The 21766-nt window shown below is 39.4% G+C and overlaps 2 protein-coding genes across 2 annotated transcripts in view; one reads left to right on the top strand and one right to left on the bottom strand.

Moving 5' to 3' along the window:
• The window catches only part of AP4S1 (adaptor-related protein complex 4, sigma 1 subunit), a 15171-nt gene extending 1950 nt beyond the window's left edge, over window positions 1-13221 (top strand). The window contains exons 3-5 of the mRNA XM_010288016.1: window positions 798-866; window positions 3992-4003; window positions 13093-13221. Coding sequence (XP_010286318.1) covers window positions 798-866; window positions 3992-4003; window positions 13093-13221 — 210 coding nt within the window. The remainder of the gene's footprint in view (window positions 1-797; window positions 867-3991; window positions 4004-13092) is intronic.
• Window positions 13222-15133: 1912 nt separating this feature from the next.
• The window catches only part of HECTD1 (HECT domain containing E3 ubiquitin protein ligase 1), a gene marked incomplete at its 5' end in the record, with an annotated part of 47011 nt that continues 40378 nt past the window's right edge, over window positions 15134-21766 (bottom strand). The window contains 8 exons of the mRNA XM_010288018.1: window positions 15134-16087; window positions 16461-16605; window positions 17832-17982; window positions 18297-18390; window positions 18503-18581; window positions 19690-20297; window positions 20550-20687; window positions 20832-21033. Coding sequence (XP_010286320.1) covers window positions 15950-16087; window positions 16461-16605; window positions 17832-17982; window positions 18297-18390; window positions 18503-18581; window positions 19690-20297; window positions 20550-20687; window positions 20832-21033 — 1555 coding nt within the window. The remainder of the gene's footprint in view (window positions 16088-16460; window positions 16606-17831; window positions 17983-18296; window positions 18391-18502; window positions 18582-19689; window positions 20298-20549; window positions 20688-20831; window positions 21034-21766) is intronic.

The raw sequence follows: 21766 nt of genomic DNA on the forward strand, positions 1-21766 counted from the left end.
CGACAAACGTTAGCATTACAGCCAGATCGGCTGTCTCATCTGCGGTGACTTCCCAACTGCTCACTATTTTTAACCTCCTTGGCCAAAGAAAATACTCCCATACTGTCAGCTAGAAAGATGCCAATTCATTGTATTTTTAAAAAAAAAGAATTATCTGACTGAAAGTTGACAAGTACTGTTATTTCATCTGTTCAGCCTGAGCCTGCAAGGCTTTAGTGTTTACACTGATTCCAGGTTCTCAGAAGTTAATCCAAAGCTTACTATTGGAGACTTAAATGGGGCGGTGTGGAAGGTAGCTGCTGACTACCAGTGTCTTCAGGTCAGGGTTATAATGGCGTGGAGTTCTGGGCAAATCCTGCTGGCTCTGCTACACCGTACAAAAATCACTCATCTGTACTGCTGCAGCATAGCCTGGCTCTGCACTGCAGCTGGCCGGTGTGACTTCAGCACGGGTAGGCGTAGCCTAGTTAGCTGTGTCTATCTGGCTAACCTGGGTGCTGGTAGAAGAAAGAATGCAGTGGGATGGCAGCAGCCCAAGTGAGACAAATCCACGAGGTACTGCAGTGCTCACTCATGTGGCTGGCCTGAATTTTCTGCTCCTGAGCACTTCCCTGCTCTTGGTTCCTCCGCTGAGTAACCACCCCTCCTCTTGCTATGGTGGCCTGAGCTCGTGCACTTTATTGTAGGTCTTACTGTGTTTTCCTAGTTGCTTTTCATACACAACAACCTGAAATAATACAAAGAATATTATTACATTTTCTAGCTTTTAATTTAATATTACTTGTCTGTAATTTCAGAATGAGATGGCAGTATATGAACTAATTCATAACTTTGTGGAAGTTTTGGACAAATACTTCAGCAGAGTGGTGAGTGAGACATTGAATTCATTCTAAAATATTTCTTCTCTTTTAAAACACTCAGTGAATATGTCATTTCAGGGAGTAACTCAAAAGAGAAAATATTTTTTTCATATTCATTTAGAATTTTGAATACCTTAGCATGAATAAAAAAAAAAAGAAGAAAAAAAAAAGAAAAAAAGCAGTATTAGTTGATTTTTCAGAGAAGTAAAGGTATATGTGGGTTATAAATCATCAGACAAGGAATACTGGAAATATTTCTGTTGGAAAAGCATGTTTTTGTATGTTTATACTCAGGGGTTTCTTTGAGTCATCTACTCTTAAAATAGCCACTGGCATTTTACACATTTTAAAGAAATAAAGAGGTTTATCTTTTCAGTTCTTAGCATTACATCCCCCAAATGCACTTCATTCATGATAACGATGGTGTAAGCATTAAGCAGGGAACTGACATCACTCTCACTGAACAAGATCAGAGGGATGGAGCACAAATGAAACCTCAAAAACCAGTCTGTGCTTGTGCTCCCCATGTTGTTGTCATGCAACAGTGGATATCTGATAAAACAGCTATTGTAGATAGACATTTCGTTAAGGATTCAACATCAGACATGTCTCCAGTTAAAATGACACAGCTCCTTTTGGTGGGAGATTTTTTGTTTGTTTGTTTTAATAAAGTTTGAAATTGCAGCATTATAATCCTGGTTAGAACGTGCTATTTAATATAGGATTCGTAATAATCTGGTTATAAACAAATTTGCCTGAAATCGTACTTCGGCACAATTTCAGTTTGTCTGTGCTGAAATGTGTCGGGTATCCCTCTCAGGAAAGAGGACTGGATAGAGTTCCCTCCGTAGTCCATGTGCTTGAGGGTATTACGTTGGTAATTATATGTAGAAGGGATCAGTGTGCAGGGTCTGTAACTGGTTTTGCAGTGCTAGGACCACGGCAGACATGGCAGAGCTCCCTCTGTGAATTCAAAGGCATGCTTGGAAAAGTCATCTGCACCCTTCACTATTTAGATGCCTGGCAATTGTTTTAGGCTATTATCTCAAGTAATATCACACCAGCCTGTTGAAACAGCTGGTGCTAAGTATATCACTGTCTGATTGTACTAAGTTCAGAATTTGTCTCTTAAAATCGTTATGCTTGCAGTGCCAACCTAAGCAGTGATAACCAGGAATGGAATTTGATCTCGGCAGCACAGGAATGCACAAAAATTTAGTCACATCTTATTTATTCAATTGAGCTAATAGTTTCCAACTACTTCTCAAGTTTTATTTTCTTCACTTCAGGCAGAGGAAAAATAGATGTAGTTCTTCTACATATAAATGTAGTACATATAATTCCTTGACCACGTATATAACCCAAGCACTGATAATTGTTAGAAAGTTGATGAATTCATCATACCAGAGTTTTTTATATTTTCCATAGCATTTAAGGTTTGAAACTAGGGGAACCAAAAAGGGGGGTGGTAAAGAAATCTCCTGCCATTCCGTGGTTCTATTTTTAATAACATATAACATGATAAACGGCAGAGATCTGAAGAAGAGGGCTATAATTCTAGCTGGGGTTTCTGGCAGAAACCACAGAGCAAGAAAGTATAAGTCTGCACTATTATGGATTAATGTTTACAATTTGCAGAATTTTAATAGAATCCCAAATTATGATGATGACAACTGAGACAAAACTCTGGGAAAGGAAAGAACATCTGTCCTGCTCTAGAAGGACATTTTGTCATCTATTATTTTTAGGCTTGTGAGCTTTAAACATTCTCACATACTCTATTTTTATCTAATGGAGTTTACAGAGCTTGAATTCAAATATCAGAACAATCATTAACAGAATTGAGGTGAAAGCTTTCAAAGTTGCTTGTGAGATGTAATTCTGAGTCTCCTTCACTTTTATAATGGCTACCCAGGGGAAAATTCTGCATAGTGTTCAGAATGCCTACTCCCATGTTTTCAACTACTTTTTAACGCTGAGGAAACTTAAACAGATCAGGCTCTTAAAATACAATTTTTGTGATGCATAAAAAATTTCTAATTGAAGAATGGCAGAGTCACTCAGCAGAAGCCTGTAGGCTAGAACTAGTCCAGTTTACAGCATCTTTAGACCATAGAAGTAGTAGCAATTTTACCAGTGGGAACTCTAACCCTGGTTTTAGGCAGTTTGTGAATGGCAACCATGCTAAATTCCCTTAGTAGCAGACCAAGATCCCCTTTCAGGAGAGACTGGGGAAGCTCCACCCCAACTGTGCAAGACCTTAACTGCTGAGGCTATGATTAATTGTTTCTAAATTTAGACATTTAACTGAGGCACCTAAGTTAGAAGTTTGCTTATCCTAAGCTCCTATTGCTGGCAGTAGAGACAGAGGAGTATCTCGAGAAAATGAGTCATGCCTCAAGTGTGCCGAGTCAACTGTTGAAGATACCCATCTCTTCTGATGACTGCAGAGAGACCACAAGGACTTCTAACTCAGACATTTTGGTTAAATGAATAAAACTACTTGGGGTAAATCCAGGCCAAGACCAGCAGGGAAATGATGACTATATGAAGAATTGTGTTGCTGGGGCTGGAGCAATAGCTAGAATCGCTGAGTGTCCAAAGCTTGGAGTTGCCTTCCTTCTCTTAATATATCCAGCCACAGCTACCGCAGCCATGGGTATCTACCACATCTAGATTTTGCTGCTGACATGATCTGCAGCAACATTTTAAATTGTGTTTTTATATGAATTGTAAACTTAGTATTAACATCCTGTTTTTGCAGAAGGAGGAAGAGAGAATACAAGGCTGGAGTAGCCATGATTAGAGATGCTGGTTTTCCACCCACTCATTGAGATGGCACTGCATATATTCAAATTGTCACTTGTGGGTGACCTCAGTGGGTTTTTCTAAGTAAAAATTTCAGAACATTAGCTTTTGTTACGCAGGTAGGTAACACAACAAAGGCAAAGGAGTGTTGCGCGAAAGAGCACGTAATTGTACAGTCCAGAAGAGAAATCTGAGTCACCATAAAATTCTGTATCTGTATTTTGAAGACTTTCTTTATCCTCTGAAGGCATGTGTAATATTAAATGACTGTGAGATGAAAGATTGAACTGTAACTAATGGTTGTCTATCTCTTTTCCTTGCAGAGTGAATTAGATGTATCCTTTTCAGTATCAGAAATCTGTCTTATCTCTTTTTGGTGTTATGTTCCAGTTCATATTGTCTTCGTAGCGCTGACTGTCAAAACAGTCAAGAAAATGCAGAGGTTTCACAAATTTTGCACTTACAGTAAGTAGCACCATTTTGGCACCTTTCTGAAAGCATGGCTGACGTTCATGAGGGTCACCTATTTAAATCCTCAGCTATTAAGATAAGCCTGGTGCCATTTAAAGTAAGACAGGGAGAGCTTGCTTAGAGAGAACTAAGTACCATTAACACTTAGACATGAAAAGTTAAATTCATAGAATGATAGAGTAGTTTGGGTTCGAAGGGACCTTTAAAGGTTATCTGGCCCAACCCCCCTGCAATGAGCAGGAGCATCTTCAACTAGGTCAGGTTGCTCAGAGCCCCGTCCAGTCTGACCTTGAATGATTCCAGGGATGGGGCATCTACCACCTCTCTGGGCAACCTGTGCCAGGGTTTCACCACCCTCCTTGTGAAAAATGTCTTCCTAATATCTAGTCTAAATCATCTGCCCTCTTTTCGTTTAAAACCATTACCCCTTGTCCTACTGCAACAGGCCCTGCTAAAAGGTCTGTCCTCATCTTTCCTATAGTCCCCCTTTAAGTACTGGCAGGCTGCAATAAGGTCTCCCTGGTCTCTCTTTTCTCCAGGCTGAACACCCCCCGCTCTCTCAGCCTGTCCTCATAGGAGAGGTGCTCCATCCCTCAGACCATTTTTGCAGTCCTCCTCTGGACCCACTCCACAGGTCCATGTCTTTCCTGTGCTCAGGGCTCGGAGCTGGATGCAGGACTCCAGGTGAGGTCTCACCAGAGCGGAGTAGAGGGGCAGAATCACCTCCCTCAACCTGCTGGCCATGCTGCTTTGGGTGCAGCCCAGGATAGGATTGGCCTTGTGGGCTGCGAGTGCACATTGCCGGCTCATGTCCAGCTTTTCATCTACCAGTACACCCATGGGGGAACTTTCAGGCTGAAATAATTACTTCAGGGTTTTACTTTTTTCTTTAAGTTTACAGTAAAATAGATACTGAAATGACTGCAGTAATAAGAACTGAACATTACAGCTATGTCTTGAGTCAAATAGCAGTAGCATCATTGTAAGATTAGGTTTGGACTTTTATCTTTCTTCATGAAAGTCTATCTGAGTTTTACTTTCTGTATCAAAGGAAAGAGAGAAAGGCCGGCCTGGGAGGAGGAATTTAGGAAACCAGGCATTGCCACAGGTACTTTTTTCTCCCCTCCCTTGCCCCCTTTACACAGCTGTATTTTCGTGTATATAATTTGCAGGGTATTAACTAAAATATAATTTGAAAAATTAAGTAAAACCATATACAAGCAAATACTAAATAGTAAAATACAGTCTTGAACAATTAAACAGAAATAGCAAGTAAATAAAATACAATACGGCATTCAAAGAAAATTAAACCAGGAAAACATAGTGCAAACAGTCATCTTCCTCCTCAGTTCTTCCAATCCCACAGCCTGCTCACTCTACTTTAGCAATCCTTATGCCTATGTTTGTTGTTGGTTAAATGCAGATCTGCTGGTACAAAGAGCTTTCAGTTATACACCTGAAATACAGTTGCCACCCTGGAGTCAAATACTTTAAAGTAATTTATTTAGTTTACCTTATTTAAGAGTTAGTACATATGAAGAACATAGAAAAATTCTGTCATTTTTCCTGTAATTGTTCTCACTTCTTTCCTGAAAAAAAACCCCAAAGGAAATAATTAATTTAACTTTTGTAAATATCTCATGCTGGAACTCTGTCTCACTTACTGAGCTTATATATGTATGTATATATATACCGTCTGTAGTTCCTTCCTGAAATTCATAAAATGCTGTGGTACTAATATAACACTCCTAAATCCACTCATATTAAAAAAGAGCAATAATGAAATTTCAGCATGAAGGGACTCTTAAGGTCTCTAAGCGGTTGTATAACTACATTTTTGTATTCAGTTATTATAGTTAGGTATTAGAACGATGTGTACTTGTGCATGAGATTTGCTGAATTAGAGACTGACCTGATCTATCAGTAATTAGACATAAAAATAGCCCCATATGTTTCCGTATGGTATACTTTGAGTCTGCAATTACCTGGTTCTTTTTATCTTGGATTGTTTCGAGTACTGATGATTCTAAATTCTGTCTGCCTCTGGTCATCGTTTTCACAGCAAAAGGAATCGCCTGTAGTTACACACTTACAGTTCCCACCAGTAGCTCATTTAATCGCTGAGGAAGTCTCCTGCATATCCGGCAAGTTCCTGCATACAGTGCTAGTCTGCATGGCTTAGAGAAGTTGCGTTAAATACTCACACTAACATTTGCAATGGGTGCAATACGGTGTCTGAATGACTCCTCTAGAAATTCATCTTCTACCTGGGTCTTATCTGCATGAGGTGTGAATATAAATATTGGGAAAATAGGAGTTACTTTACTACCGGAAATAATATTTCATTATTTCCTATATATAGGAGCTCATGTCTGATACGTCTCTTCTCAACATGTATGATTCATATATGATGTACCTCATTTTTTCATTCAGAAATGCACTTCTGTACATTATATATTTCAGGGACAATTTTAAAATAAAACATTTTACATGTACAAAATATTTCTCCCATTTAGGAAAAAGAACTTTTCATAAATTGAGAGGATACATAAAATAGTTTAAATTAAGTAAGTGAGATAGGTACCCTCAATATTAAAGGTAAAGCAGAGGTGTAATGATGAAGAAGTGGGCTGTTGAGGGTTGTATTTATTTTTGCCAACAGCTTGAATAGCAGGGCCAGAAGAACAATGTAAGATCTGGACTACAAGCGTCTTAGATGTTAATGCAGTGCAAGCAATATCCATCAATATGCCTTTCATAGTGTGTAAAATAATATCCCCACCTGGGATTAAACCATTTAATTTGCCAAATGGCCTTAAGCTAACTCTTATATTCAGTACAGTTAGCTTGGATGGAAAATGTCTGATGAAGGAAGGTCTGTAACTGCAAATGCCAAGTAGTATTTACAGAATTGTTGTATATGGAGTATCTGGCAGGAGACTGTCACGGTTTCCTGTCTCTGTGCGATTATTTTTGTGTACAGATCCATAGGAAGTTTATTGCAAAAGTGATAGTGGCTATTCTATATGGAAAGTAGTGTTTACTAGCATGAAAAAAAAAAGCAGAAAATTACATGAAATAAAAAATTGTGAAAAATAGATCATAATCATTGAAGGCTATTCGCCCATGCACAGAGCAAACCACAATTAAATCTAAAGGCTGAGACCCTCATACAATTGAAGTCCTGGAGTCCACACGAAGCCTGCAGCACGTGCACTGATTCTTAAAGCTTCCCCAGCCACAGTGCATTACACCAGCATTCCTGGCCACGCAGCTCCTGCTAATGCATTTCTAAAGTCGTTTGGTTTGTTTTTAAAATACCTGTAAGTAGCATTGTTGGGCCAGTTGAATGAACAAGTACTGAAATTGTCCCAGGGATGTTGCTTCCTAATGTGTTTTTTAGTAGCACTAGATGAACTTCGCTTCTGTGTATGAAATACACGGGTGGGATTTTCTGTAGCTCTAAAACCCCAGCTTGGACAGCATAGGAGCTACTTGCTTGGTGTGACGATGACGAAGAGACTACAAAACTGCAGGTGTTACCACAGCAGCTCTGTAGGGAATGATATACTGGTAAGCATGGGAGTTTCTAAAATTACAAGAAGTTGACTTTTCCATTGCTTGAGCTGGTGAAGCAAAGCTTACTTGAAGACACATTATTAACTTACAGAAGAAATAGATACTTACATTGCCCCTGTGGGAGGGGAGAGGGAAGACAGGGTGCTCTAGGACCAAGCATTTGAAGAATGTTGTCTTGATCCAAAAAAAACATTACATACCATTGCAACTAGCTGCTGCTGCTGCTCCTAGGATAGATAAAAAGCTTTGATTCAGGGAATACTTCATGTGAATCAACTGTATTCTTCAGTGCCCCATGGAATCATACTTTCGGAGTACAGTGCATTTAAATAGTAAGAAAATAGAATAATAAATTTATTCTGAGAATTTATAAGGAAACACTTTCATTTGTACTACAGTAATAAGTGGATGAAATGGAAAACTATAAAGATTAGCTTAAAATTGTTGCTAATTAAGGGAGAAGTTTCCCTTTAAGTCCGTGATGTAGGGGGGACATGTACTCACGTCAGGTAGACCACTCACCTTTCACGCTTTGGCAGAAATTCACCTCAATGTAGCAGCAAATAGCCTAGAATATCACAGAACTTGAAGGCACCATTTGTGTCCTCGTTAATGTCAGCATAGCCATTTGAAGAAGAAATGGTCAGAAAGCATTAAGTGGGTTTCAGTGCCTAAAATTTTACTATGATTAGATAGACTAGAAGTTACTTAAAGCAAATGTTAGCAAAGATAAAGTTGGAATGTATGATTAGATTAAGCAAAAGAAGCAACCCCAACTAATCTTCAGTTGAAGATTCATGGCCAGGATGGAAGTCAAAGTTTTGTAATGTTGTATATTCAGTAGCAAACCATCTGCCCCGTAAGTACTCATGCTGTAATCTACAAAGCTTTTGTTTGTGCTCCTGGGTGTGTTACCTGATCGCAAGGTGTTGGCTGCAGTTTATCATCCCTTAAGCCTGTACACACCCTTAATTACTTGCCGGGAATATCCTGAAATATCTAAAATGTCTCTATATGAAGAAGTTATTTATTGCATGCAAGACCTAAATGTGCCTTTTCCCTTTTCTCCTTTCCTTCCCTTCCCTTCTCCCCGACTTAACTATCTGCCTATATAATGTTTTTGGGAAGGAGACACAAGACTGTGTCACGTTTACCTCCTCTTTGTATGTATGTGCCATAAAAACTCTTTGTGAGAGTAGAAATTACCATTAATAGCTTTAATAAGGGCGACTCTTGAAGTTACCCAAGCACCAGCGTAACATTTAAACAAACGCCAGTTGCAGTAGGTGCCTCTGCTGCTAGGTATGCAGCCACAACAGCATTGACTAAAATCCATACACCAAAGGCAGTAAGGGCTCACCTTTTGCCTAGGCTGGCAACTTATGCTGACTGTTTCCTACCTGGGTGCTCTGAAAACTTTTATTACGGACTTTTATCTATAAACGCACAGATTAATACATGTTTTCTTCTGCGTACATGTTTAAAAATGCCTGTTAGCCTCTGCACGGATCTAGTTAAAGTAAGTCCCTTAATCCTTGTTTGTGGGCAGCCAGGATTCTTACTGGAAGCAAGACCTGCAGTGACAGCTCTGGGTGGTGCACGTGGCAGCGCGTACACCAAATACAGCTTTTTCCTGTTGCCAGTTGCTCAAACTGGTTTGCTTTGCTGCTTTTCAGCTGGGTGTGGATCTATGACTTCAGGGCTTTAAACCCTGAAATTAGGGGTCACTTGCCACACAAGTGGCGGGTGGGGAGGGCGAGCCTCGCTGAGGGTCAGAGATACATATCCCTCGCTGGGCAGGGCATTCGGAGGTGAGTGGCTAAGCAGTGTGTGTATGATGAGATGTAACCATAGAGGATAGTCATGAGACTCACAGGAAGGGGGAAAAGCCAAGGTTGCTGCCCGGGCAGTCCGACTGTTTGCCTGGAACAGCATGGTAAAGCAAGGAGTGGGAAGGGAACTGAAAAAGGAAGCCTGGATGTTAGGTTGAGGGTAAAGAACGCTCCAAGACCTTCCAAAATCAAGATGAGAGATCTTTCCAGAATGGTATTAGTATCCCCATTCAAACTGCGGGTGAAATCACTGGTTCTGGAATGATGACTGCGAGATTAACAGGTTACCGATGGATAGAAATCTTACCACTGTTTTCTGTAATGGAGTAGGCCAATTTTGAGATAACCTGGAATGGCCCTGCAGGCAAATTGACCTCTCATTTAACCACACCAGGTTTAAGCGGAACAGCTGCAAGATACTTACTGGTATGGGCACAGTTTTCCTTCGATGCGGTATCAGCTCTTTAGGAAATGCAGCAGGGGAAAGAGCAGTGCTAAGCATTTTAAATGTGTTCTCAAGCAAGATGATGCAGAAGAAGGCGGCAGGAGTGGCAAGTTGCTGCGTCATCACTGATCCTGGTGGTTTCAGTCTCCTGGGTTTTAAATCCTTGGGACTCTCAAAGGAAGAGGAGGGCCCGGAGAGGCAGGAGCTCTTGCTCCGCTGTGGGAACTGGAGCACTGTCAATCAGTGGTAGAGTGTAAAAATTAAAAGCCAGGAGGAGCTGGCTTTATCACTTGTTGAAACCTGAATGGAATGTTATCTAACTTCCTTAAGAGATCCTCTTGCCCTGTGTAGAGCTGTGCCAGAGAGGAACTAAGCAGCAGTGGAAGAGCTGTCTTCCTAAAAATTCTCACATTACTGGGATAAAGAAATCCTAACTTCTCAGATGAAAATATTTGCTTAAAGACTGATTTACTTGTAAAGTATGCCATAGGAAGAAATTTGTCTTGAGTCTTTAATCTGCCAAGCAAAGTAAAAACAATTGCCTTTGTCTCTGGAACCACAGAAACCGAGACCATTGAAGTTGTAAGGACAGTACTGCTCCTCAGTACTGAAAGGCCCAAGTCTGATTTTTAGAAGCAATTTAGGCCTACGGTCAGACTCAGGAAGAAGTCTGGTATTTAAAATACAATTTAGAATTAAATTAGGTGGTTAAGTTTAGGCCAGCAAATTAGAAGCTATCTATCTGATGAACCACGGACATACCCAAGATCCTGTTGACAGCTGGAGTCAAGTCAAAAGAAACCTGAGTTTCTTTTCCTCACTTAATAGTAACTAGTAGTAAAGTTACTTGGGGGCCCAAATTCTACAGGTTCTCCCAACAGTTCAGCCTGAACAAGTTCAAGCTTCTGCTTTTCATCTCTTCAAAGGGTGGACATGACATAAGATACTGGGCTGCCATGAGATACTCTGTGCCCCTCTTCTTGCTTTAACGTAAGTAGTAGAAGCAATTGCCAAGGACAAAAACTTAAGCATGCCTCATCGCTGGGCTAGACCGTCATACTCAAGAACTATTTACAGACTGCAGGAGAACTTCAAGTAGAAGGCAGCAGGTGCAGCTGCTGCCAACTCAGCTAAGCTTTCCCACAGAGAAAGGTGGGTTTGGAATTCCCCAGGCTGAGGACAGGCTCAGCCTCTGTCCTCTACAGGTTTCAGGCAGGCAGCACCTCTACTGTGGCGTTTTACAAGAGGCTCAGCCTCTTGATGTAATGACTTGGGCTTCTGAATCAGAGAGAAAGAATCGCAGAAAAATCCCTCTCTGCATTCCCAAGTACTGGCTTCAGCCCCGGTGCTCTAGAACCTGTGAATTGTTTGATGGGTCTGGCTTTCACCACTCATTGCAGGGAAAGTAAGGCACCCAACTCCGATTAAGGAATACCCTTCTCAAAGCCAGGTGCTAAAACACTAGCCATGGGGATGTTCAATGTTACTTAAATCCGTTTCTTGAATTCAGAACCAAGAGAGTTCACTTCCATGAACTTGTGTCGTTACAGCTCTGGTGGTTTAAGGTGTTGTCTCCCCACCACCTAGGAGGAACAAATACATGCAAATATGTGGCTCCTCAGCTGGTGTCCTACACAGCTCGGTACTCCCACTGTTCCTGCTCCTGGGCAGAGCAGTAGGGCAGACTGCTGTAGTTAGATCCACTAGAACTTGAGAGACAGAGTAGTCCTCTTAAATGCCTGAGTCACATGCAAAAAAATGAGACTTAAGCTTTATCACGCTGAGCAGAGGAAAGCGTCAACACTTTCAAAAACCTGGCTCTTGCAGCTCCACTGATTAGCGTGGAAGTCCACCAACCTCAATACAAAGACTACAGCAAAACCAGACCATCTTCCTGAGCTCAAACCATAGCATCAAAAATAGCGCAATGAGCAGAGAAAGCACTCAAGAGACTCATCAAAGTTGGAAAATGTGTTCAGAAGTTACTGTCAAGTATCTTGCTAGCTCCACTGCAGTCGTCCTCTACACAGGCAGGAACTAGAAGGAGCAAAATGAAGGCAAAAGCCGATCTGTTGAGCACAGCGAAGAGCACATTTAAAGAACAGCAACAGGTGGAGAGCAAGGCAGATGAAGGGTTATTCATGCCTCTGTAGATGCATCTGCTGGTCAGTTAGGCATGGCAGATGCACCCAGCAGGCTTTTTCGTTATGCCTATTTCCATTTCAGGTTACAGTGGTAAATGGCAACACAAGAGCCTTTTTTTCGCGAAATGGAGCCCTTTGCAGTTGTTCGCTGGATACACAACACACTGATGTACGCGGAAGAATGCCCGCCGCTTAATACCGGAGCAAGGCCTGTCTCCGTTTGTTGGGGTTTTTTGAGACAGATGCTGTTAGATAATGTTAAGGAAAGACAGACACAGTAGTGGACAAATTTCATATATCACAACAGTGCAAATTCAGTTTCGGATTATTTTCCTTTAGGTGAACATTAGAGATTATAAATGTCTTTTAGAAAGTGTTTAAAATATGAACCGTTTATTTACTTTTGCTCTTTATGAGATTTGTTACTAGATCAATGACTCAGCTTTACATATCAGCGTATTCCTCAAGCTATTTTCAAGCAGATCAAATAGCATTAGTAACTTAGGGTAAGAAAAATTTGAGAATGAAATTTTAAGAATTTGACAATTACTTTTCTAAGAAGAAATGCAGAATATTCGCATCTTCACATTTAAGGTTGTTATCCCTGGATAATGTTTTATATTCAAGCAATACGTGGTATTCTGGCAGACAGTAAAATTAACCACCGACATCTAAGCTCAGGTGTACCTTGCTTTTCCTACTGTGGGGTCATCTTCCAGGATGGGATACTGCCCAGGCTTCAGCTTCTCAACTACAAACATCTGACATCTCTGTGGTCAGAAAAAAAGCGTCAGTTGAACAGATTCCCCAGCTCTGTTAAAATAAATAGCTGAATAACTAGAACAAATTAAGAAATACCTATTTTTGTACACTTTAATCAAAGACTAAGCTGCCTAAGGTTTTCTCTGAATTATCTTCATGTTCAAAATATACTTAACTTGAAATGTTTCTAGATCATGTTCAATTTGGACAGAGTGCACATCATTTTGGATGAGATGGTGCTAAATGGTTGCATCGTGGAAACAAACAGGAACAGAATTCTTGCCCCTCTGTCCGTGCTTGACAAAGTGGCAGAAAGCTAGCAAGATGCAAGACTGACTACAGCATTTGCCAAAAGATGGTGAAATCACCAGGAGCATACCGACAGCTGTTCTCTGATGTTGTAAGACCGACTCGGGCAATATTCAAATTAGTTGGAAAATATTTCCTGTTTCTCCTATACCCTATGGCCCTAATGGAAATATACAGTGAAACACTAAGCAGAACCTTCCATTTTAGATGCAGCTTTATTGACAGCGCAGCAATCTTTCTAGAACAGTCCCTATCTTTTTTTAAATTGGCTGGGGATAAAAGTAATGGAAACTTGACCATCTAGGAATCACCTTGAATTATGTAGCATTGTGCCAGACCTAGGAGCAGACAGAAAATATGGAAATACAAATTCAAACTGAGTTTCAGTACCTCTTTCAAGCACCAACTTATTTTCATACAGATGTACTGTAAATTAAAGTTCTGTAACTTTTATGACCACTTCTAAACTAGATTCAGCCTTCATCAAAAAGCTGGTTTCACTGCCTTTTCCATGGAAGTTATGATTACAAAAGTAATGTAAATAACTTAAGTATAGATTTGGGATTCCTGCATACTGTTTAAGTTGTAACTAGAAGTATTTGGCACTTAAATATTGTAACATTAATGAAAGATAATGAAAATAAAAACTTTCATCATCTTCTATCATCTTGGCTTCATAAATTACACAAAATCTTTTCCATTTTGGCACACAGGTGTTATTTTTTTATATTCTATCCATGAGTCACGATTAAAACGTCTACAGAAGATGTGCAGGTTTCTCAGTACCAGCTAGCAGACAAACAAACCTTTCTTCTGGAGTAGGAGGATGTAGCTACCTACCCTAACTCGTATTCCCAGGCGTACGACATGCCAATTCATACCTGTGTAGTGCGCTGCAAGGCACCGAGGAGCTCACAAGCTGAGCTTACTTTCACTTACCTTTCTAGCATGAAGGTATCTGGCTCCTTCTTCATAACCCCCACACCAACACTAGGCATAACTTTATGCTGAAAGAGCATCTCCCGTGTGAGCTTTATGTGTGAAAGCACGTATGGGTCACATCTAAATTGCACCTAGAAACCAGGGTCTAAGGAGCAGAGAGGGAAGTGGTGTGTGGGAGAACAGTCCACGTAGCTATAAAATAACACCACATTCAGCAAAACAAGTTGACATGGGATCTGGAGCAGATACTTGTACAGAAGGTTTATGCGACTGTCTTGTTGAAGCACAATAGTCAGGGGAGTTGGGGCAGGGTGGAGATTCCCCTTCAGTTTTGCACAGGGGAGAATTTCCAAAGACAATGCCTGCAAAGTCCTATGAATAATGCCACAAAAAAAAATGTGGCATCAACCTGATTTACATGTGTGAGGCAGAATCTTTTGGCAAGCCCTCCCTCAGCAGTGGGCCAAGCAAAGATTGCTACCAAAGAGAACTGGCATAGAACAAAACTTACACACAGATTCAACTGAAATAACAATTTTTCTTTCCTAGTATCAAGTACTTAAATACCTTTGAAGACATATTAGCATCTTGCTTTATATTACTGTAAGCCACTTTTTACCAACAAATACCTCACCACACGCTGAAACCATGACAGGCACCCCATCTCAAGTAAAGCTGAATCAGCTGCATTCATCTGAGCCAGTTTTTATTCCAATGTAATGAAGAACTATAACCTCTGGTCCCACGGGCCTACTAGAGAGCACCAAGAACTGCCACAGGCAGCGTTATCACTGCCAAACTAGTTCTTAAAAAGTTGCACTGTGTAATTTTGCAAAGATTTGAGCGCAGAGATGACTTTGTGAGATCAATTACTGCCACGTAGTTCTTTTAAACCTTGGAAAAAAGTATGGTACGTTGTTCAAAACACGTACAGAGATTTAATAACATAAGAAGTATTAATGAAGTATTCAGAGGAGACAGTTTTATATGTTGCAAACATTTTAATGATTACTTTTGAGCTTACACATTGGGTGTTTTTTTTTAAACTTCAAACTGCAACAAGTTAAATAAATGTTTATAATATACAAAGAAAATACAACCAAAAGTAAAACTTGCTTTAAGTGTGCCTTGTACTAGGAACCAGTGTTTTTTAATAGCTTTATTGTTGAGCTGCACAAACACACTTAAGGATTTGATCTTTATAGCAGGGCATTTGAGAAATCAAAATATATTCCCACTTGAAAGAAAAAAAAAAAAAAAAGGTTGTGCATGATTATATGCAAAAACCCACTAAAATACTCCAATAGTGCAGGCACCATTAAAAAAGAAAAAGCTGGAGATGCCCATTAACTCTAAGTTTTAAGGAAGCAAGTTTCTGACCAGTCAGCTTAAGCCAGCAAAACAGGGATCAGTGATGGCAACTGTAGTGTACAAGGTATTAAATGACAAACTTTACACAAATACAATGTTAGAAATCTGTATCAGTGAACACTGAAAATCTGATGATCTGTTCTTTGGAACAGTCAAACAGAACCACCTTAATTTCCAGTTGTGCAAGCCCTTGAAGCATCACACAGTGTTCTGTGCCAATTTCTTGCTGGCTGTGTAGTTACAAGGTTTTATTTTGTCATTAGCAGCTAACAAACTTATTCCACATGTTCCTAAAGCCTCACAGGTGAAAAAAAAGGCAAGTCTCATCAGAGCACAGCGTGGAGATCATATTTTTTGCACACAAACACAAGAGGCTTCGCTAGTATCAAAAAACACTTTCTGGTGTCCCACATTGCAGTCAGGGGCTCAGTTGAGATGGAAGCCTTTCTCCATTGTAGCAGCTAGCAGACGCTCTCTCATAATCTCCTCAGAAGAATACTCGGGCAGCTTCAGGTAATGCACACATGTATTCACAGATGGGTAACTTGCATCTGTAGCATCAACCTGAGGAAAAGAGAACGTTTTTTACGCAGTTCTTCACAGCACTCGATAGGGAAGTTAAAAGTAGTAAGGTCCTCTAATTCATGGCATTTACTGCACACATAACACCAGTTGTCAAGAAACACTAGCATCAGGAAAGCTACAGAGCAACTTATAAATATATTTACTTTATATGTACATTAATTCTTTTATATTCAATATGAAGTCACAGAACAGACCTGAAAGAGATTAGTACTGAAAGCTTAGCACAGTGTCATAAGTTATAAACCAAAAAGAAAGAAGAAAAAAAAAATCATCAGTGTTATTTCTTAATGTAGCAACGATTACGGTAAAAGCCAAAACAGCTGGTTTGAAGGGCAACCTGAAGAAGCCGTACCTTGCGTACAACAGTGAGCCGGGGATGCAGGTTTGCCAGTCCTCCTGGTGGGAGTGTTGAACAACCAGTGGTGAACTGGAGAAAAGCCTTCCTTTCATCTGAAGACATACCACACAAGACTCTCACAAATCGAAGGAATCCAGGGCTTAAAAGAAATTAAAATAGTTAGTTTTGATAACATTACAAGAGAGTGGGGTTTTTTTCAATTTCTCTTGAGACAGAATAATGACAATCTTAGTTATGTCTAAGCAGTCATTTAAAGATTCTAGTGCCTGTTCAGTATTGAGTTAAGAATAAAACATCATAAAATCCATAAAAACACTTCTTTAATCTCCTTGCTTAGTATTACACAGAAAAATACAGGTAAACAAGAACTTTTCTGTATCCCTTATCTTGGGGTGTTATTTGGGTATCATGCATATGAATGAGTAGAGAAGTAGACAGAGCTCAAACGTAACGAGAAGAATCCAACTGACTGTAATCTTAAAACCTTTTCTGTACCACTTCTGCAGTATAAAGCCACTTCAATTTATATATGACTTTATTTCTATCCTGTTAAAGACCCTCATGTAAAAAAAAACCAGGAAAAATATAACAAACTACAGCAGATCTTCAAGGAATCCTCCAGATACCATTGCTTTCATCCATACCAGCCCAGGGAACAAGCAGGAGGAGAGGGCATGAAGAAAGCACAGCCTGCTGAAACACGCCCTCAGGTATCAGGCACTGTAATCTCAGCTGCATCTTTGCAGGCAGGGCAGGGTCAATGGAAGAATCGCTCTTGGCCATTAGGATCCTCCAGCATGCTTATACTGGAGTTAACACAGTTAACACAGTTCCAGAAGTAATTTGTATGTTATTGCTACTAAACATGACAAGCAGCAAAACAACCCAAGCCCAACAAACCCCAAAACATCAAGACCACCTCCTGATAGCCAATCACCAGTATATTTGCTGCCTGCATAGTACATTTTAACTACACTTGAAGAGAAAGAAATAGGAAATAAGGGACAAATAACAACTATACCTGACTGAACAGGAATTATAAGTACCACCACAGATGAAAGGAACAACTCTAAAATGCTATTTTTAATAGCCTGTATTAGTTAGCTGCCATTACATTTCCACTAGTTGTTCACATTTTAGTATTTTCGATTTTTTTATCCTCTCTCATCACAAAAACACCAAGTACCTTCTAACCTATCTATTGTAACATACATGGTTATTTCATGTAGTTTTAGACAATCGCTTCCTCTTCAGTGACCACCAATCCCATCCATTTTGGTGTCTTCACCTAACGAACATTCTGGACATTTTATCACTTAACATGTCTTTTAGCTACTATTTTAAAATCACTTAGAATATAAGTACCTATCTCGTGTATATCCCAGTTTAGGTTCAGTATAATTGATTATATCCTCAGCTGCCCAAGAAGGTGACTGATTTCCACAAAGAATCATCTGAACTTCTTCATGGCTGAAGGAACTCAGCTTCTCCATTGGGAAGACTCTATTGAAGCCATCTTTAATTTACAGAAGATACAGGTATAAACATAAGTCAAAGGAATATTTATAAAATAATGTCAGCATTTCAATTATATTTTAATCAAACCAGAATCAATCAACAGTCTCTTAATTAAGGTAAGCAGAATCTCTTCAAGATCAAAAATGGCATAACTAATGCAAAGGTGCGATGAAATTAGTATCTTGCCTACTGCAATCTTAATTTAAAAGTTTGGTTTTGAAAGCCAATCTATGCCATCACTTTAGACCAGCACGCCCTGAACACCAATTAGTCCACCTAACTGCATATATATTCTGCCACATTTAAAATTACCTCTGAATGCCTCCATCTGTTTCTGTATACCAGTATGCATGCAGAAGTCAAACATGAGATCCACATATTCCTCCGCATTATCCATTGTTACAGTCTGCAAAGACAATAGATAAATACTGTAAGAATTCACTTTGCATTAGAGTTACTGCTGAGACAGGAAAAAATTTAACTGCCGTTTAGATTGTAAAGGCAGGTTGTTTCCTTACCTCATCTTCACCACCGGGCTTCAGATCCACCGCTGTAAACCCATATACTTTGGACGAAGGACAAAACTGAAAATTTAGACTTCAAAATACAAAGAGAGTTACTAGTTGGAAACAAGTCTGCTACCGCTTTTGCAAATACACCAGATTTATAAACTGCACCCACACACCCAAAAGCATCTCACTACATTCCAAACCATTGTTTGTGGATCATTTTGTGTATACATGAGTAATGGTACCACAGTAAAGAACTACCATTAGTAATGGACTACACAGATAATACATGTTTCAAATCCATGCTATGCACACGCATGTACTCACCCACTATTTATTTGGATTTGATAACCCTTGAAAATTTCACAGTGTGGTATCTTTAAGGTTTCAAAACTACTCAAATTGTTTAATAAGGTTCACAAACTCAGAAAATCCTTTATATTAATTTCCAGCCCTAACAGTTATAGAGCCACTGAACATACTAGACATTTAGGCCCTTCAATGGTGCTACTTAATTCCTCTCTGTATTAGAAGCCATGCTACAGCCCACAAGGCCATATGCAATTACTGATCTCTTGACTATGCAATCCTTGCGGCACAACATGATTTTAACAAATAACCCATAATATTAATGGTAGAAAAACTACTGTTGTTTCAAAAGAAATAATTTAAAACTACAAGAGATGACATCCCGACACAAGTTTTACACAGGTATGAGCACTTCTATGCCTTTAAAATTTGACAGCCTTTAGCAAATGTCCTGTTTAACATGGATTCAAACACTGCGCTGTGTGTCGATTAACACAATCTGAAATTTCTCTCTCCCCACTTTAAAAGCTCTCAAAAAAAAATGATAAATTTTAGTAGTTATCATAGCCAAGAAATTACTGATTCACAGTCTTCTAAAGGTCTTGGCAAGTATTTGGGTATTTCTAGAGAGTCATACAGCATTGCAGAGCAGCCACATTTAAGTTTAAACATGAGGAAACTGAGCAAGTGAGAAGAGAAAATCCTCGAACTAAGGAACAAGAATACAGCTATGGATGGCAAACTGGATCTTGCTGCATCTCTAACGATTCCTCCTTGCAATGACACTATCTAAAATGAAGAAATCTTCGTTTTTAATTACACATGTTAACATCGGTCTCTAAACACAACACTGTTTGCATATTTATAATAAATATGAAAACTCTTACCCCAAATCCTCTATGCTAAGAGGAGGCCCTGAACCTGATGGATTCTTTAACATTAATTCCTGTAGTTTTGTGTTCTTTTCATCTTCTGACAGACTTTTGTTGCTTAGAATTTGACGCCTTTTAATTGCAAGGTCCTTAATTTCTTTTAGAAACCTAGCTCTATGTGGATTTACTAGTTCAAAGTCTTCCCATGTTAAAATTCCATTAAACCAAGCAGGAGGTTTAGGTTTTGGTGGATCAAGAATAAATTCTGATTTGGAGTCTTCTTCCAGACTTCCTACTGACAAGGAATCATGCCCTTCTTCTGTAGAAGCCTCCGACTGACTTTCAGTACAGTGCAAGTCTCTGTCACCCCGTGATTCATATATCAATTTACTCATATTACTTTTAATGTCCCCCATACACATGAGTTTAAAAAAAGGCTTAGAAATGGGTAAATCCACAAGTCTATTGTCCTGAATGCATTTAGCCAAGAAAATTCCAAGGAAATGAAAGAGTTTGGTTATTCTTTCAAGTTCATCACTATCTTGTGGGAATGGTGCTGTGAAGAGTCCACATGATCGCTGTACATAGTAGCCAGGGGGTTTCAATCCACCACCAATATCAACCTGATTTAAAAGACACACAAAAAAAAAGTTGACGCTGTTAAAGGTGAATTTTATTTTATAACTGTGCTGTTAAACTTATTTTACTCAACTTCTCTGTTAAAAATAGAACACATAAGCAAGCTATGGAGCAGAGTGGTCATTCTTGACCATGATGAGTGGCTGCACACCTATCATGTGTTCTTCCCTTTCCAGATATCTAGCTCATTTCTCTTTTACGCAAGTACTGAGTTTAAAATGCAAATTGAAATATACCTGACGAGATTCATCATCTGGAAAATCGTCATCACAAAGCCAAGCACCCAAATCTGTCCTCTGAAATTCTGCTGCCACCAATGCATAGAATTCCAAGGTAGGACCCAGGCCTGTTCCTTCCTCCCCTAAAAACTCAACCTAGAAAAACATAAGGAAGGTTAATAATAGAAGAAAATCCTAATGAAATGTTCAGTGTTGGTTGTGGAACAGGATATTCAATATCCTGGCCAGTACATTAGAAATAGCTAGCTAACCTCGCTCTGCTAGGCAGATATGCTTTACCTCTAGAACAGATTTTCTGTCTGCATGAATCTGCATGACATTTTCTGCCCACTCCATCAAGGATTCACCTCGCGGAACTTTCACTCTTTCATGTTTGAGGCGTCCAACTCTGAATTCTCCTGGATCATCACGTCGCACTGTGCTTGTGGTCCTTGTCCGTTCAACAGTGGCTTCACGTCTGTTCTGTAGCCATACAATTGCTCTGGAAAACCACAAAAAAACCCGGTTGTTTAAAACTTTGATGTCTATCAGCATGAAAACTTGAAAGTAGCCACTAAGAAAAAGTTACCTTGTTAAGCACTAATTTTATTTTCTTAATTATATACCAAAATATTTCTCAGAAATATCTGAAATACCCAAATAAGGGCTGCTTCGCATTTTATGAGTTCAGCAAACTACATTTTTAATTACTGTGAAGGGCCAGCCATAACTTCTGATGTAATATATAGCACCAGTGAAAACATACTATTCTTGAGCTTAATTACTATAGTTTTCCAATTAGTGGAATGAACAGAGGGCAGCATTTACTGTAGTACTTCTTTAATCGCAGATGCTCAAAACTTTCTATAGACACTTATTACAACTTCCATTATATACTGCAAGGCAGTTGTACATCACCGCATTGATACTGATCAAGTTTACTTATTAGAGAAACATAGAACGAAAGCTGAAGTGCAATCATACCTATATAGACCCATATCAGTAAAGGAAGAACAGCCACCTCTAATAGCAGTACTTATATGAAGTCAAAGTTTGAAATTCTTCTATGTATTGTCATCTACGCAGCAATAACTATTTACAAAGCTACCATCTGTTGGTTGTTTTAAAAGTATGGTCAAGTGTCACGACAGACACAGACAGAGTGTACACACCCATGTGCACATACACAGCGTTCATATAGAGTTTTAAGAACTATTTCCAGTATTTTATGAGCT

This window comes from Phaethon lepturus, unplaced genomic scaffold (assembly GCF_000687285.1).
Source record: "Phaethon lepturus isolate BGI_N335 unplaced genomic scaffold, ASM68728v1 scaffold15095, whole genome shotgun sequence".
NCBI classification, from domain to species: domain Eukaryota; kingdom Metazoa; phylum Chordata; class Aves; order Phaethontiformes; family Phaethontidae; genus Phaethon; species Phaethon lepturus.